This window comes from Taurulus bubalis (genome assembly GCF_910589615.1).
Source record: "Taurulus bubalis genome assembly, chromosome: 18".
In the NCBI taxonomy this organism is placed as follows: Eukaryota; Metazoa; Chordata; class Actinopteri; order Perciformes; family Cottidae; genus Taurulus; species Taurulus bubalis.
In genome coordinates, this window is record NC_136606.1 from 9804282 (window position 1) to 9819979 (window position 15698).

General features: G+C 44.1%; 1 protein-coding gene across 1 annotated transcript; it reads right to left on the minus strand.

Moving 5' to 3' along the window:
• Positions 1–148: 148 nt before the first annotated feature.
• On the minus strand, positions 149–14874 carry boc (BOC cell adhesion associated, oncogene regulated; the record flags this gene model as incomplete). Its single annotated transcript, XM_079234008.1, has 17 exons — positions 149–1191; positions 1404–1555; positions 2019–2104; positions 2803–3014; positions 3097–3282; positions 3639–3861; positions 3968–4143; positions 4480–4689; positions 5003–5062; positions 5245–5410; positions 5513–5781; positions 7456–7728; positions 8559–8852; positions 9279–9422; positions 10461–10607; positions 13859–14131; positions 14763–14874. The coding sequence occupies 17 exons, from the start codon at positions 14872–14874 to the stop codon at positions 1022–1024; spliced, it is 3153 nt and encodes a 1050-aa protein (XP_079090134.1). The 3' UTR covers positions 149–1021.
• Positions 14875–15698: the final 824 nt, after the last annotated feature.

The window sequence follows — 15698 nt, forward strand, 5'->3', positions numbered from 1 at the left end:
GTAGAGATAAATTATACAGCAACATTTTTTTTTTACTGCACTGAGAAATATGGCGAAATAGTTATCTTCTCCAAAATGCATTCTAATCAAATGTAGTTAACCCACATGAATGTCCAAAGATGAAAAAGATGCACTCCAGTTCGTTTCATAAGCTTTTATTTACATGCAATAGTGCTCCAGCATGTGCAACCACAGAACGGCTACACTGATAAGGGGAGTGTAGATTCAGGATCTCCTTCATTTTGATTGCAGATGTCTCTGGCAAAGACTAATACTTAATGCACCAACCTGTGAGGGAGGAGTAATACTGACACACCTGTCACAGCGCCCTCACCTGGCAGTCATTTGGTAACCAGCGATGAGTAAACAGAAGTGGTTGCAGTATAAAGTTCAGCTTATCAATGACTGAGTTTAAGATAGTTTTTCCAGAATCTCTCCCATTCAGTGATTTAAAAAAAAATAAATAACTATACAATATATAATCTCTTGTACACTACAGAAATAGAATGATTTATGTTGCATACACTTGTTAATATTTTGTTAATGAACAATGCATAATACATTTGTGTTATTGCTATACAACATGACAGGCGGTTTGTATTTTGAAAACGTGATGAAGCAACAGAACTAAATAGCAACGAAGCACCTCATAACTACAGCATCAGACTGGTATGAATGGTCCCTTTGTTGTACATAAAGCTAAGTAACTAAGGTCCAAACATTTAGGATGGAGGATATCTGTGAGGAATGACGCGAGGAGTGAGGAAGGTCTAGACATGAAGTGCTGAACTGAGAGGAATCCCCTGCAGGCTTACTGTCCCGACTGGTCGTCTTCACACAAGGAATAACGTCTCGTTTATTTTCTTCCCCAAGAAATGCAGACAGTTCAGCAAATATCTTTTTCAATGTGAAAATAACCTAATATACAGTATAATCAGTATGTACAAAAGCATAAATATATAAATATCCGATACAAAAATAAATATTTTCTCTTGTTTTCTTCTGTTTGTTGAACAGTCTCTTATGCATCTGTTGTGTTGGCTGTCCCTTCGTCCACAGGGGACGCCTCATTTGGGAGGATGTTCACCTCCTGTATTGTTATGTCTTGGGATTGTGGCGTCGTGGCTGCTGAAGACGACGTGGTGAAAATCCCTTCGTCTTCGAGAGAGAGAAGAGGAAAGGATGTCGGCTCTGAAGAGAGAAGGAGGGAAAGAGAACTTGTAAGAAAAATGCAAAGTGGTGTTCAACGGAGGATTAAATGTCAAATGTTTCACACTCAGCACTGACACCAACATATTTGGATGCACTGCAGGATTATCACACATAAGAAAAACTACGTTCCAAATGGACCATTAATAAACAACTCAATAGTATTTCAGTAAAACAAAAGAATGCACACGTACTGTAAGTGAAGCCATCCTCTGCTTCATCTCCAACACAGAAGTTGCCATCACCTCCCAGTTCCTGTGAACCGTGGTGCTGATGGGAGGAGTCGAGGAGCCGAAGAGTGGAGTCATCAGGAGGACAGCAACTATGTTCGTGATGATCTGGACCACTAAGGATGACACGTTTCTATTAGGGGTGCAACTCATGAACAATGGTGACATTTTCAAAAAGTTTTTTATTAATTAGTATAAAAAGGGGAGGGCTTAGTGTATTTGTAAGCTTCAAGTCTATTTCTTCTGTTTTGTAGAATTACAGTGATTGAGTTTTGACCTACACTTAATACTGTACCTGAACGTATTCACATATTCTATGCCACAATACAATTCAAAACATAAGATATGAAATGTATATTTAAAAAGAGGAACCAGCAAGTTTGGCCTTTCAGCCCAATACAATAGATTCATGAAATCAACAAAATTACCATGAAAATAATTTTAATGCAGATTAACAAAGTCTTTAAATATGACTGTTCAGTCACTTTTTACATGATTAACTGTTGTCTACCTCGAGCATTATTTTTTGTTTACAAATTATTTGCTAATGTCCCTCCAGTCCATAATATGTAAACGTACCTGGAGTAGTGGTAAACGGGCAGATGTCCATTTGACATTGTCTGTGGCAACAACGTGTCACACTCCATATCACAGTCCACTCCCTCCTGCAGAGCACAAGATCATAGAAATCATATGTTAAAAGCTGTGCATAGACAGCTTATTACAATGTACCCATACATCACACAATTAGCTTCCTTTTACTGTAAACCACTTAAGTGACATAATTCCTGCAGTAAAAACTGCCAGTACCAATTGCTGCCAGTGATCAACAAAACATACTGTACATGGCCTTTGGTTCCCAATTAGTAAAAAAAGAAATACACAAATACAGTAAACATGTCACAGAAGGGAAAGAAAACTGAAAAAGCCCAGTCCTGTTCTAATTCATACGATCTTCAGCATTTGGCCACATGTTCTTGTCCACATCACATCTCGTGTCTCTCACTATGCACCGCAGATAGAAACTCTCTGCATGCTATTGGCCTCGATATTTTACACAATTCATGATAAAATCAGCTTCTCATCAATATTCCAATGATCTGTTCATTCAAAAATGCTCATCAGCTGTTTCAATGTTGCCTTTGAGCTGATGATGTTGTAGAAGTAGAGGCCCTATATTATGTTCATGGTTTTGAACATTACTAGTTTTATTTATTCATGGCATTCCGAGTGAAGCATTTATAAATAAGAAAATAAAGAATCATTATTTTGGTATTGGGGAAGCTAGTATGTAAAGAAAACGACAGATTGGAAAAAAGAAAAACTGGAACAACCTATATTTAACTATTTTAGTAGTTTTTACCTGCTGCAGCCCCGGCAGGCAGTGTGTGGGGTAGTGAGGTTTGCCGTTCGGAGTGTATTCTCCATTCGCAGGGTAGACGCCATGTGGCGCCGTCATGCGGCCGTCCAGCGGGCAGTGGCCAACCAGGGCAAGTCCCTGGAGGGGAACCATGGTGTACTGGCATGAGGACACGGGGGTGACCACGGCAGGAAAACACAAGTCGGCCATTTCCTCTGAAAGCGCAAAAAGAAAATTACACAGATGTCGAGGCAAAAACTTTAGCGACTGCAAAGAGGAACTGTGAGGAGCGCTCACTCTGTTTGGCCCACGCCCGCCAAAGGCAGAAGGGGATGAAGGCGACAATGATGAAGACGAAGGCTCCCAGGACAATACCAACTATGAGGTAGGGGAGGTCGCCGGGCCGAGGCACGAGTCCGCTGGGGTGTCCCAAATCATGGTCCGGGGTCTCTGATGGAATCGGCCGATGGTGATTAGGACGAGCTGAGGAAACAAAAAGTTGAAAATCTGTTTAAGAAAAAAAGAAAAAAAAAGAAAGCTCAGACATGGGAAAATAAAAAACACTTTGATACATCTACATCGTCCAGAAGTAAACTTAACAACCAAAATGTCATCACTTCATCATTTTGTATTTTGACATTTGTGTGAACTTATCATAATTAGCTTATCAATTCTTCCAAAAATGTGTTTTGTGAGGTCATGGTGACCTTTGTTTATGCCTAATATTAAGAATTTCCATCCAGGTGTGCCTGAGATATTACACACACACGAGAATAGCTTCAAAACTGACGAGATGACCCAAAAAAACACAACAGCAGCTAACATAATAATGACCTCACCTTTCGTTTCAAGGATCACCACGTTGCCAAATTCACTCTCTCCCTTCTCGTTGAAGCTCTGCATCTTGATGTCGTAGGCGGTCTCGGGCTGCAGATCAGTGATGGAATGCCAGTATCTGTCTCCCTCCACCACATCCTTCTTATAGTCACTGTCATTATCACTGTCTGTTGGGCGGTAGTAGATGTAGAAACCGTAGATGGGGGTGTTGTTTACGGGAGTGTACTGTTGAGAGGGGAAAAAAAAAAAAATCATGTTACCATCACATTGCACAAAAAAAAAACACAACTAATTTTTAACCCAATTAATGGGGAAAAAAATCGTCACTCACCGTCCATTTGAGTATGACGGTTGTCTCGTTGATGGCTTCATTGTAGGTGATGTAGGGTCCATCAACAGGGCGCTCATGGGTTCTCCCACCTACCACTGTGTACGCCTTCGATGGCGCACTGGGAGGACTGGAACCGATTACATTCACTGCCACGACACGAAACTTGTAGGACGTACCTGCAGGGAGAGAAATCACCATTACTAATCTGTCCCTCGGGGAAACAAGCTGCCTACAATGAAGCTCAATAGTGTGTTGACTAATGATGTTTGTCTTTACATCGCTCGGTGTTTTCCTTTTGTGCGATTCGGCTATGCTTTTGATTGATGGCAGCAATTACTGAAATGACTGTAACAACAGTCATTATGCTGATGAATTTACAGGCCGTGGGAATGCAATTATGCAGGACATCATCTTTGTAATTATACGGTACGACATCCTCCTTCTCCCACCCAACTCCACCAAGTCAGAATTAACTGCTGTGAACAACAACACTGTATGTGAGGATGGCCGACCTTTCTCCAGGCTGGTGATCTCCACAGAGAGCCGCGATGGGGGGATGTTTTCCACCGCCGTCACCCAGTCCTCTCCGGCCTTCTTCACCTTCTTGTACTCCACCCGAAACGACTGGATGGGGAAGCCGCGGTTACCGCGAGGAATCCAAGTCACGTATGCCGAAGTCTCCGTTGCCGTGGAGACTGTGGGCTTGTCAGGGGCTTCGGGAGCTGCAGAGGAAGAGGGGGAGGAGGAGCGGTGTCAGATAGAGGACATAAACTTCAAGACGACATTCTGTAATTATGTCAGTGAAGGAAAAACACATTACATTCAGCACTTACTGAGAGCTCATCCTTCAGAGATGGAAAGGAAAGAAAGATTGAGAAGTTTCCGTGTTAGTCAAAAGAAGAATGTTAGATCAGGGTCTTGCTGGAAAACATCAAGTTACAGTTAGTTTAGTAGACGTGATTTTTATGGTTAATATTGTTAATAGGAGGGTTTGCAAAGGGGCACGGAGAGGTACAGGACTGGAGGGTTACTCACGAGAGAGGCTTGGCGAAGGCACAGCAGGAGTTTTCGGTGGGTCAATTGGCCCTCTGCGACCTGAAGACAGGAAGACACCAGTTAGAGCAGAGTTTCAATTAAGGAGCTACCATTTGAGCCATGCAACTATTTTAATTGAATTCTCCCCTCAGGCAGAACATTTTTTAACAAGTCCACAGCCACGTTAGCAGCTCTGTGAGGCTGTACTGCTTTGAGCTAAATGACAATGCATTTTTCTTTACTTTTGCCAGTTCTGAAGGTCATCATAGCAGGTTGTCCCAAACCGGCACAGTTTTTGGCAGCCATCTCCACCTCATACAGGCTGTCTGACTGCAGCTTCGCCAGAATCAGCTTGTGGAGGGCACCTGAGATACTGCTGGAGGTCCAGTCAGCTTGAAGATCTCCCACCTGAGAGAAAGAGAGAAGAGAGTTAGCGACAAGGAACGGAAATGAAAATACAATATTTATTCATGCATTTAAACCGAGAATGCAGTGAACGGATTGCAATACCTTTCTGAATTTGACCATATACTCCAGCACGGGCACTCCTCGTTCATGCCGCGGCCTCCAGGTGAGTTCATAGTAGTCCGCCTTGCCCGTGCGTGGCAGGCTAAGGATGATGGGGGCCTCTGCAGGTAGGATGTGACCGGGCAGCTCGGAGCAGTCAAGAGGCAACATGGCCCCCGCGGCCCCGGCCCTCACAGGCGGCTGCTCTCTCAGCACCTTATCTGGGCTGAGCGGCCGATAGATTGAGGGCAGCTTCACCCTGGATGAAATCCCTAGAAAGTGAAGAAATAAAAATCATAAAATCTAAAAAGGCTGCGACATAAAATAACATTTCTAACTAGAAAATTTCACAAGAAATTTTGAAAGTGTGGCTACTACTGCCGTAAGACGTTGCAATATATATACATTACCGGTAGTGAGATGTGTTATTGAGGTACCGCGCTACCTTTTTAGTATCTATATACCGAGCAACATTACAGAGTAGTGTAAAAAAAAAAAAAAAGTATTCAAATCGGCTCAGGCAGGTTTTCTCATTAAATCCACAGTCCAGTCTCCCGCTCTATGACAGTGTCACACCTGTTTTAAGTTAGCCAATCAAGGCAGTCACCATGGCAACCAGTGACACGGGCACACACACGCAGGAGGAACACGTGTAATCATGTGATATGTTGCAGCAAAGTGCTGTCCTATTCATATTTACACCATCAAGTCCTCATAGCTAATGTTGGCGCATATATATATATATATACTTTTTTTTTACACTACTCTGTAATGTTGCTCGGTATATAGATACTAAAAAGATAGCGCGGTACCCGTACGTTAAAAACGATAGGATTTTGATGTATCGATACTATTAAAATAGCGCGGATCAGAGCTCACTCCTCCACTCTGTTGTCCGCCTGCATGCAGAGCGGGGCTCGAGGGGGCGGGGCTTCCAGCACACACACCACACTCACACAGCGCGCACACAGAGATCGCTGCAGACACGAGCACGAGCTTTTGAACGTCCGTCCTCGGCTTGCTGGAACAAATCTCTCCAGTTGATATTAATGATGACGTGTAGTCCAGTAAAGCAGCAGTTTGTAGAATCCAACAGTGTCTGAGTTCTGTTGCACACGGTCCCATCCGTTCTTTTTTTAAATATATATTGTTTATAGTTTGAAGTTAAAAGGTTTGAAGCTGTAGTTTGAAGACAAGTGTGTTGCATGTATTATTTATTTATTTATTTATTTATTTATTTATTTATTTATTTATATGTAAAGTATACTTTAAACAGTTAATATATTGTTCAATTTTAAGAAAAGGAATTTCCTCAGCAATAAAAAAGTTCAGGCACCGGTAGCGTTTTAAAAGTATCGGTTTAGCACCGGTATCGGAAAAAACCCAAGCGATACCCATCCCTAGCGTTGAGATCACCCCTCTAACCTGCCCCATACACACCCATTGTAAACTCTGAAATGATTCCCACATTTTCCTAAACTTGAACAATAATTACATGAAAACTGTGCTAGCTATCAAAAATGCCCAATTGGGCAAATAAACTCCAAACTTTTGTCAACGTTTTAAACCATTTCTCTACGATACAATATGGCAAGTCACTGTGGGCACAGAGATGAATGTTTTTTTGCTCTCTTCAGTCCGAAACCCCAGTCAAGTGAATGGGACAATTTCTCGCCGTTTTTCGCATTTTTTGTGAAAACGGCCGGTCGAATCTCTTAGAAAAGTCATAGCACACAATTCCCGATCAGGCCGCACGTTTTGATGTATTTGGACCGCATGTGCGGGCAACGCTGCGGGAGGAGATACGCGCGAAAGTTTTTGTGGGACTATGATGATTATTATTATTAAGCCCGCAGGAGAACATGAAGTGCGCTTGCTGCAGGGGTCTATGACCCCTTGCAGCTGAGCCACATTTAATTAATAAATCTATACATTTTCGGACTTACCGGTTGATACTGTGATGAGGCGCGCAGAGGCCTGTGAGCTGCCCACCCCGTTCTCAGCCATGCACTGGTACAGTCCGTCATCCTGAGGGCCCACGTTGGAGACACGCAGCGCCCGGGAGGACAGGCGGTGGCGAGGAGACGGCGCGAGGGGACGGGCGTTGTGAAGCCACATCACTGAGGGAGTGGGTCTACCGCGCGCCTGGCATGTGAACCGCACCGTCTCCCCGTACACGACCTCCTGCTGCTGCAGCTCCACAGTCACCTGAGGAGGCTCTGCAGGAAAGAAAAAACAGTTAAGAGGCTGGTTCAAAACCTGAATGTTAACGTGTGCATAGGTGTGATTGTGTCCAGGGCTGCTACTGCTGCTGGAGGTTATTTTCCTTAGAGCTGAGGCGATTAATCGTTCAACAGAACTATATTATTCTATACATTACAACTATTTTTTTAAACTTCTTAAAGTTTAAGCTCCAACAAAGTCACGTATGTAAGCACACGTGTGTGAGTAAAATCTAAATCATGCACGCATGTGTGTGTGCGTGTGCGTGAAGGCTGTATAGAGCCAGGCAGGGCCAGGCCAGCAACTTGATGGTTGGCTGCTTGTGAATCAGGGAAAGACAGAGCTCATTACAGCTACAGCAGCTCTCTGGATTTAATTAGAGCCAGCTGCAGAGAGACAAGCCCACAAGACACACACACACACACACACACAAAATCACTGTAAAAACAGTCATCCATAACCTAGACAAACTCAATCAAGTCCTGCTCGAGAACAGAGCGCTCTGTCTCCACAAACTTATTCTTACACAACACCGCCGAGGCTTACATGGCTCTCACACACATGACTGCATGCACACATACATGCTGTCTTCTCTGGCCCCCAAACAGGAGTCAGTATAATTATTAAATCCATGACAGACAAAAATCTACTCATACAAAAAAAAAAAAAAAAAGTGAAAGTAAAATGAACAAACCCCATTTACTGTGAAAAGTCTTTACTGGAATCTGCATTAAACCAAGGTATTTATAGAAGACTATCAAAATGAATCAAGCCCAAAGCAGCCAAAGCACAACATGCCTTTCCTCCACTCTTCAGGTTTACTCACCAAACACTTGTACGTCGTAAAGCACCGTTGCAGAGCTGGCCGAGCCGATGCCGTTGTCCGCTTGGCAAATGTAAGTGCCCGAGTCGGCCTCGCCCACAGCGTCGATCAGCAGGTTGCTGAGCAGGTAGCGGGTCTTGTTGTGGGAACGCAAGTCCTGCCCATCTTTTGCCCATATGACCTGAGGAGTAGGGATGCCACTGGCCACACATTCTAATACCAGCCGCTGGCCTTTGGTCACCATGATGGAACGAGACGCCGGTGGGTAAATGATGCGAGCGGCTTCTGAGGTGGATCCTGGAAAAGACAGTCAGGGTACGAACACGACATCAATCAGGATGAGAAAAGCTTTGTGCATATTTATCCACACTTCTGCATTGCTTTAAATTGCTGACATGCATGTTGCACCTGAAAGTGCATCCAGAATACAAAGGATTTAAAATCACAATGTGAAGTCCAAGCACTTTAATCTATGCCTTTAAAGATGCAATAGCACAAGTTGTGCACACTAAAAGTGTCCTGGCAAGATCGGATGATAAAAGTCTCACATGTGCGCCACATGCATCTCAAGTAGCAAGCTCTCAAATAATGTCCTTTCTGATGTAATGTCATCACTTATTGACGGATCCATTTCAGAAGGACCTTTTTGCACATCTTTAAATTGTGTTTTCATTCAAAACAGCAATGCTAATGACGCCCTTGGTGTTGGCGGTGATGACTCACGGCGTATGCGCAGGCGGTCAGTGGAGGTAGATGTTTTGACCTCCTGAGTGATGGGGTTGTACGCAGCACACTTGTACGGCCCCTCGTCGTCATGCGTGGCGTTGGCTATCTGCAGGTTCCCTGATGGCATGATGAGGTAGTTCCCTACAGAAAAAGAAATCAAAACAGATGTCAGAGCAAACCCATAAATTACTCAGAGTGTACATTTATGGTCAGCTGCTGTAAAGGCAGTTACTGCTTTTGATTCAAAGGTTGTATTTGTTGCTTGCTCATACAATATGTGCAGAGACATGCATGGTAAAAAAGGGATAATGTGTGCAATAAAGAATAATAAATTACAATAAGAGTCAAATTAAAGATTAAAGCAAATAATTCTGATTAGTATGATTTATTTATTTATTTATATATATATATATATATTTATTGTAATGTTATATTATAATAAAACAATCGTATTACAATAATAAAGTGTATTTTGTCCTAGTGTTTAACGTGTTGTACCATTTTTTCTAAATTAAAAATGTGCAAATGACACAATTGTTAAGAAAACTATGCAATACAATTATCTACACTAAAGTGGCGATGAAAAGGATTAGCAGAGGACCTTGTGCTGGACAAGCAATACTGTAACAGCAACCACATGAGATCAGGTTTAACATAAATGTTTTTAAACTTAAATGCATACATATGTGGAAATATACAAGAAAATACATGAATATGACTCAGACACTGAGGGAACCGCAGAAGAATTGAGTCCATGTTGTGAAACACTGTAATATGAGGACTATGTGCCATTCCAGCGCATGTTTGCAAGACGGCAGAGACCACAAGGTGGCGCCCCAGAGTCTGACCGAGGGAGTCAGTGAATGCTGTCAATGTGGTATTCATTTCCTCACAGATAAGCTGCAGATATCAGTACCTACAGCTCCCAGGCATCATCAGCATACCAGCCACAAACCACTGGAGCTTTTCTTCTCCTCCAAGCAACTTAGAAGTAAATAGTTTGAAAAATAAACAACTGCATTCCCATGTTTCAACATTCTCGAGATAATACCCTTATCACCGCTTTCGTAAATGGGCCTGATAGCAGGATTATAGCATTCCGGTAAATTATGAAGACAGTATTAGAATTAGGCGGGAAGAGATTTTGGGAGATCTTATTGAACTGAAGTATTGCCATACCTTTGGAAGTTTCCAGCCACTCCTGTTTGACACTGTAGCGGACCTGAGCCTTGGGCTGGCTTTCCGGGAGGTGACATTCAATAACAGCTGTGTTGCCTTCGTCGACCTCGATCTCCTGCTGGTCATCGGGCTCAAAATCCCGCAGCTCTGGAAAAACACACGGGCGAGGGAAAAGTCAGTTCTGTCACATCACTGCAACACAAGTCACCGCTCTTTCATCGTCGTAATGCACAGTGTAAATCACATCCAACTGCACATGTATACAGTCAGTTCTCGGCTTGAAAAGAAACCACAATAATCTGAGCAATAATAAACTGTATGATAACAGCGCTGTTTTCATATTGGGTGTCCTCATTGTATCGTAACCACATTCCCACATCTTCTCCAAAGTGCTTCCTCTTTGAAAGAAAAGCTCCATTTAGTCATTTATTTCTCTCCTCTCGTCTTACATCATCTGCTTTAAATCTTGCTCATTTTTCATTCAATAACGACCCTTTGGATAAGTCCAAAGCCTAAAAGTGGTGTCTGTAACATTCGAGTATGTGTCATTAATGCTGTCAAACATTATACTGGGACTGGAGTCAGTTCAGATTCTGTGGGAAATGGGTGGAGTGGGATTACTGGGGCCATGTGCTGTGACTGTGTCCCACAGACACATAGTCTACACAGCAGACACTCAAGTGACCTCTAACCTCCTAAACCCACCCCCTCCCCCTGAGTGGCCCAGAGGCCTGGCCATGGGTCAAAGGTGTCCATCCTATAGAGTTTCAAAGAAAGATATCCATTTGGGTTTGGGAGGAAGCAGCAAAACGTTGCTCTCAAGAAGCCGGAAAGAAAAAGAAAAACCGACAAAAAGCAGGGGGGCGCTGCCATTTTAGAGATTTGAAGCAGAGGGAAACTAAAACGAGACTCCAAAAAGGGAAAAGAAGGAAGGCAACAGCACAGGAGAGAAAAAACAAAGCAACAACTGGGGAAATTTGTCATGAAGGAGTCGAGCAGTGAAATGAAAGATAAATAAAACTGCAGGAACGTAATTAAACGTCTACCAGTCCTCGTTGATGCATCCTTAACAAACATGGCCTCTCTCCCTTCTTTCCAGAGGTGCTAAAACTGGCGTGTTGTTCTTGGACCAGCCGCTTTCTCTGGCAAAAAGACAACGCTGCTGGTATATACAGTCAGCTGATGAGACTTTGTATACAGCTCTAATTCAATAAGTAAAGTTTACTAAAGGCCAGAGTGTCTACTGATAGGGACAACCAAGTGATGTACTCAAAGCACTGAACAAACACCTTCACTGCCGGCAGCTGATTTATTCACAATGCATGTTGGGTCTGACTGTCTGCCTGGGGAGCTTTAAAAGGGGAAAAACACAACTCCATCTCCGACTCTGTTTCAGCTCTTATTCTGAAAGATGAGAATCCCATCCAGGACATGTCAAGCTAAGCAGTGAATGCGTGTGTGTGTGTGTGTGTGTGTGTGTGTGTGTGTGTTGGGGGGGAAAGCCTTAAAGAGGGCTGTGTGGCGCTCCATTTGCTAAATCAATTAGGTGTTGTTTTTACAGCCCCCCGCCCTCATATCTACCCATCCCACCTTCCTCCTCCTGCCTGCTTCTTCAACATTCCTCCAGTTACACCTTTTAACCCCCCCACAACTCTTAACGCCCCACATTCTTCACAGGAAGAACCCCGCATGGGTGCCTCTCAGGTGTGAGTGTGTGCATGCACATATGTATTCCTGTGTGTGTGTGTGTGTGTGTGTATCCTGCAGGGATGGAGGATTGATGGCATTCATAAAGTGAAGCAGACCTCCCGCACCAGGGCTGCTTGGCAAGCCAGACTTAAATATTTCTACAGAGACAGTGCATTCATCATCTTTATGTGTAGCAGTAGGAGGCCTGTGTGTGTGTGTGTGTGTGTGTGTGTGTGTGTGTGTGTGTGTGTGTGTGTGTGTGTGTGTGTGTGTGTGTGTGTGTGTGTGTGTGTGTGTGTGTGTGCACAATGTGTTGTGCAGATACATGTCCCTGTTTTCTGCAGCAAAAAGGGGAGGGTGATTGTCTGCAAAAGAATTCAAGCAAAGAGCTTTTAACCGATGCCAAAAAAGCCACGATGCATCAGAGGCGGCTAGCAAGGAGGGTCTGGAACCAACCTATCCTGATCACAAAAAACATGTGCGTACAACTAAGAGCTCGCATGGAAAGACAGGCACGTACACACTCCCCGTGGAGCAATTCCTTAGGCAGTTCGGGGGTGGCCAAGTTATTAAATTAGAAAGGTTTTTTTTGGAGGGGGGGGGGGGGGCGAACAGTCTGGCTCCACATGTGGTAATCTCAACACAATTTATCTACTATTGAAACTATCAATAACTTTTACTGCCTTTGTGCGAGAAAAGAAACGGGGGAGAGAAGAAAAAAGCACGAGCTGAAGATGACAAAAGAGGAGGGAAAGTGAACGATAATGAAAGGAGGCAAGAGGAGAGAAAGTGACAGGGTGAAGAGTGAAAAATGTGCAAAGGAAGAGAAATGTGTGTGCGTGTAAGGTTATGAGGCCTTCAAGGAGACAGAGAATGTGACATCACGTCTCATCTTGTGTGAGGATCTTGTCTCGACTGGCCTAAAACACCTCCAGTTTCTCCAGCTTATGGCAGCCTCATACATCACTACATGTAGAACAATACAGTTCACAGTTTTATACCTAAAAGGTGTGTTCTAGTGGGAAATATCCTCTGTCCACCCCCTCACACCCTCATCTCCCCCAGCCCTCCACCCAATTACAGGGTCATAATTTTTTGGCGAGCCCTGCTGTCGGGTCCTGTGGAGAGGAATGTGGTGTTGTGTGGAGCGGAGGGGCCGATAGAAGCAGGGGGCCCCCAGGCTGGAGTCCTGGTCCCCTCTTCCCTGCTCTGACCGGCCCCCAGGTCCCCTCCATTCCTCAGACTCAAGTTACACAGCTTCAGGCCCCCTTCTTAGTCCCATGATGCATATCAAATATAACACCACACACTCAGACCAGCACACTAAAAACGTCAGCGGTGAGAATAATTCACGTTTGCTCCATTGGATCAATATGACACTATAAAAGCAGATGTTGCATTTAACTACACAGACTAAATACTGCCGGACTATCTGGAGGTATTAACGGTGATCAATCATGTGCAACCGTTTCTGACCATGACCAGAGCTGTAGTTAAGGATTAGGCTCACAGCAGTGGAAAAATAACAAGGTTTACAGCATTGTATTGGTGAAGATTTGAAGCAAACAAATACCGCCCCTTCATTGTTTATGTTTTATTCAAAAAAAAATTAAATCAAAAAAAAGCGTTCTTTGGATACTCTGACAAACCAAAAAAGGGGTCTGTGTGTTTGTGTTTATTTATGTGAACTTTGTGTGGGTGGTACTCACTGGCAGCAGTGACGTTAGCAGGCACACTAGCCAAGGCTCCTGTGCTGGTGCTGGCCACACACTGGTATCTGCCCACTGTCAGGTTGGAGAGTGTCGGGATGAAAAGGCTGTTGGGCCCCAGCACGACACCCAAATGCCCATCCACCAGCTCCTCGCCATTGAGGCGCCAGCTGATGTTGGCGGAGGCGGGTTGGGCACTGCAGCGCAGGTTCACGCTGCCTCCCAGCTTCTGCACCACGGACATGGGCTCTTCACCGAACAACGGCACCTCGTCTGAGGACAAAGATTAAAACACAGAACTCAGAAGCAAATAAGACATCTTGAGACACTTAAGACAATTAATCAAGGCTGCGACTCACAATTATTTCAATTATCGACCAGTCTAAAAGCAAAGAATGTGCTGAAAAGCAGCAAATTCTCCCATTTTACAAATTGGAACCATACAATGTTTGGCTTTGCTTGACAAATTCCTGTTGAACAGCTGTCGATTAATTTTCTTTGGATCTACTAATGGCTTCATGGGCTAATCAATGCAGCTCTAAATACAGCACTTCTTTTCAGTTGGTCCATGATGGCTAGTAGGGATCACCCAAACTACCCACTTCTTCACCGCATTTCAAATAAACTGCTGTTGCTGCTGCCAAGATACGTAAAAAAAAAAAAAATAAAATAAAAAACACCTCGCCCCCTGTGACTGAGCCAGAATATTTAGTCTTTGGCCAGACTTTTCCTGCACCAGGTGTTTGGGGAAAAAAAGTATGTAAAAGGCATTCATAAAGTGGGCATAGCTTGAGTAAGTAATGTGCATTTTTAAACAGTGGCAGAAAACACAAAAATGGAACTTTTCAAAGTTATATTTATGCGGATTAATCCAGTTTTCGACCATCTCAGCTCGTCTACTCACTGGGGACAGAGGCGCCGCTCTGCAGGCAGCACAGTAGTACTGCACCCAGAGCGCACAACACTGGAGCCCTTCTCTTTTTCATCCACGGAGTCCAGTCTCGCTTTCCAGACATCTTCCATACACTGCCCCCTGAAACACATACAGAGGAAGGTCAGAGGGTCATTTACAGACTGGGTACACTCAAAACAAACAACACAAACCACTTTATTCACAGAGAGACAGAAATGCATAGAAAAGAAAGCTACCAAAACATGGAAACATCTATCACCCATCTAAACAATCTAGATTCATACATAAGCTGCTCTCTATCTTACTTGTATACACACACACGTACACAAACAGGCAGCCATTAATGAAACACAACCCAGGCGAGGCACTCTGCTGTACCCTCAGCAGCCAAACTCCAGACACAAATAAAGCCTTTCTTTTCTGTCAGCCCCCATCTCGCCGCTGACCCCATCTCCTCCGCCTGCATCGCACACATCCAGCCTGCACTCATCAAAGGGGCGCCCTCATTCTGTGGGCCGTAACCCGACCCCTCCACCTTCCCGCTCAGGTGTAACTGATACAGGTAGAGGGTCCAGGAGGAGGGAGGGGGAAAAACACACAGGCTGCATTCAGGAGTCGGGACAAAGAACAACTAATGAGAGGCAGGATGGGGAGGGGGACGGGGGGAGGAAATATATATCACAGCAGCGAGGAGCGCGTGCGAGATGGAGGGTTGTAGTATGGTTGCAGTATGTATTGGGAGGAAAATGGAGAGGACGATGTTAATAGGCAGTCTATTAACAGTTAACGTAGAGAGGGGAGCTTTCCTCTCTCCCCTGTCGCTTACTGCCAAGTTTCCCAAATTCTTTCCTGTCAGGTTAAACTAACAACTTCCCGTCAGGATGAGGAGGGTGGTCCTGTAAGACTGAATCTCTCCGTCTCTCTCTC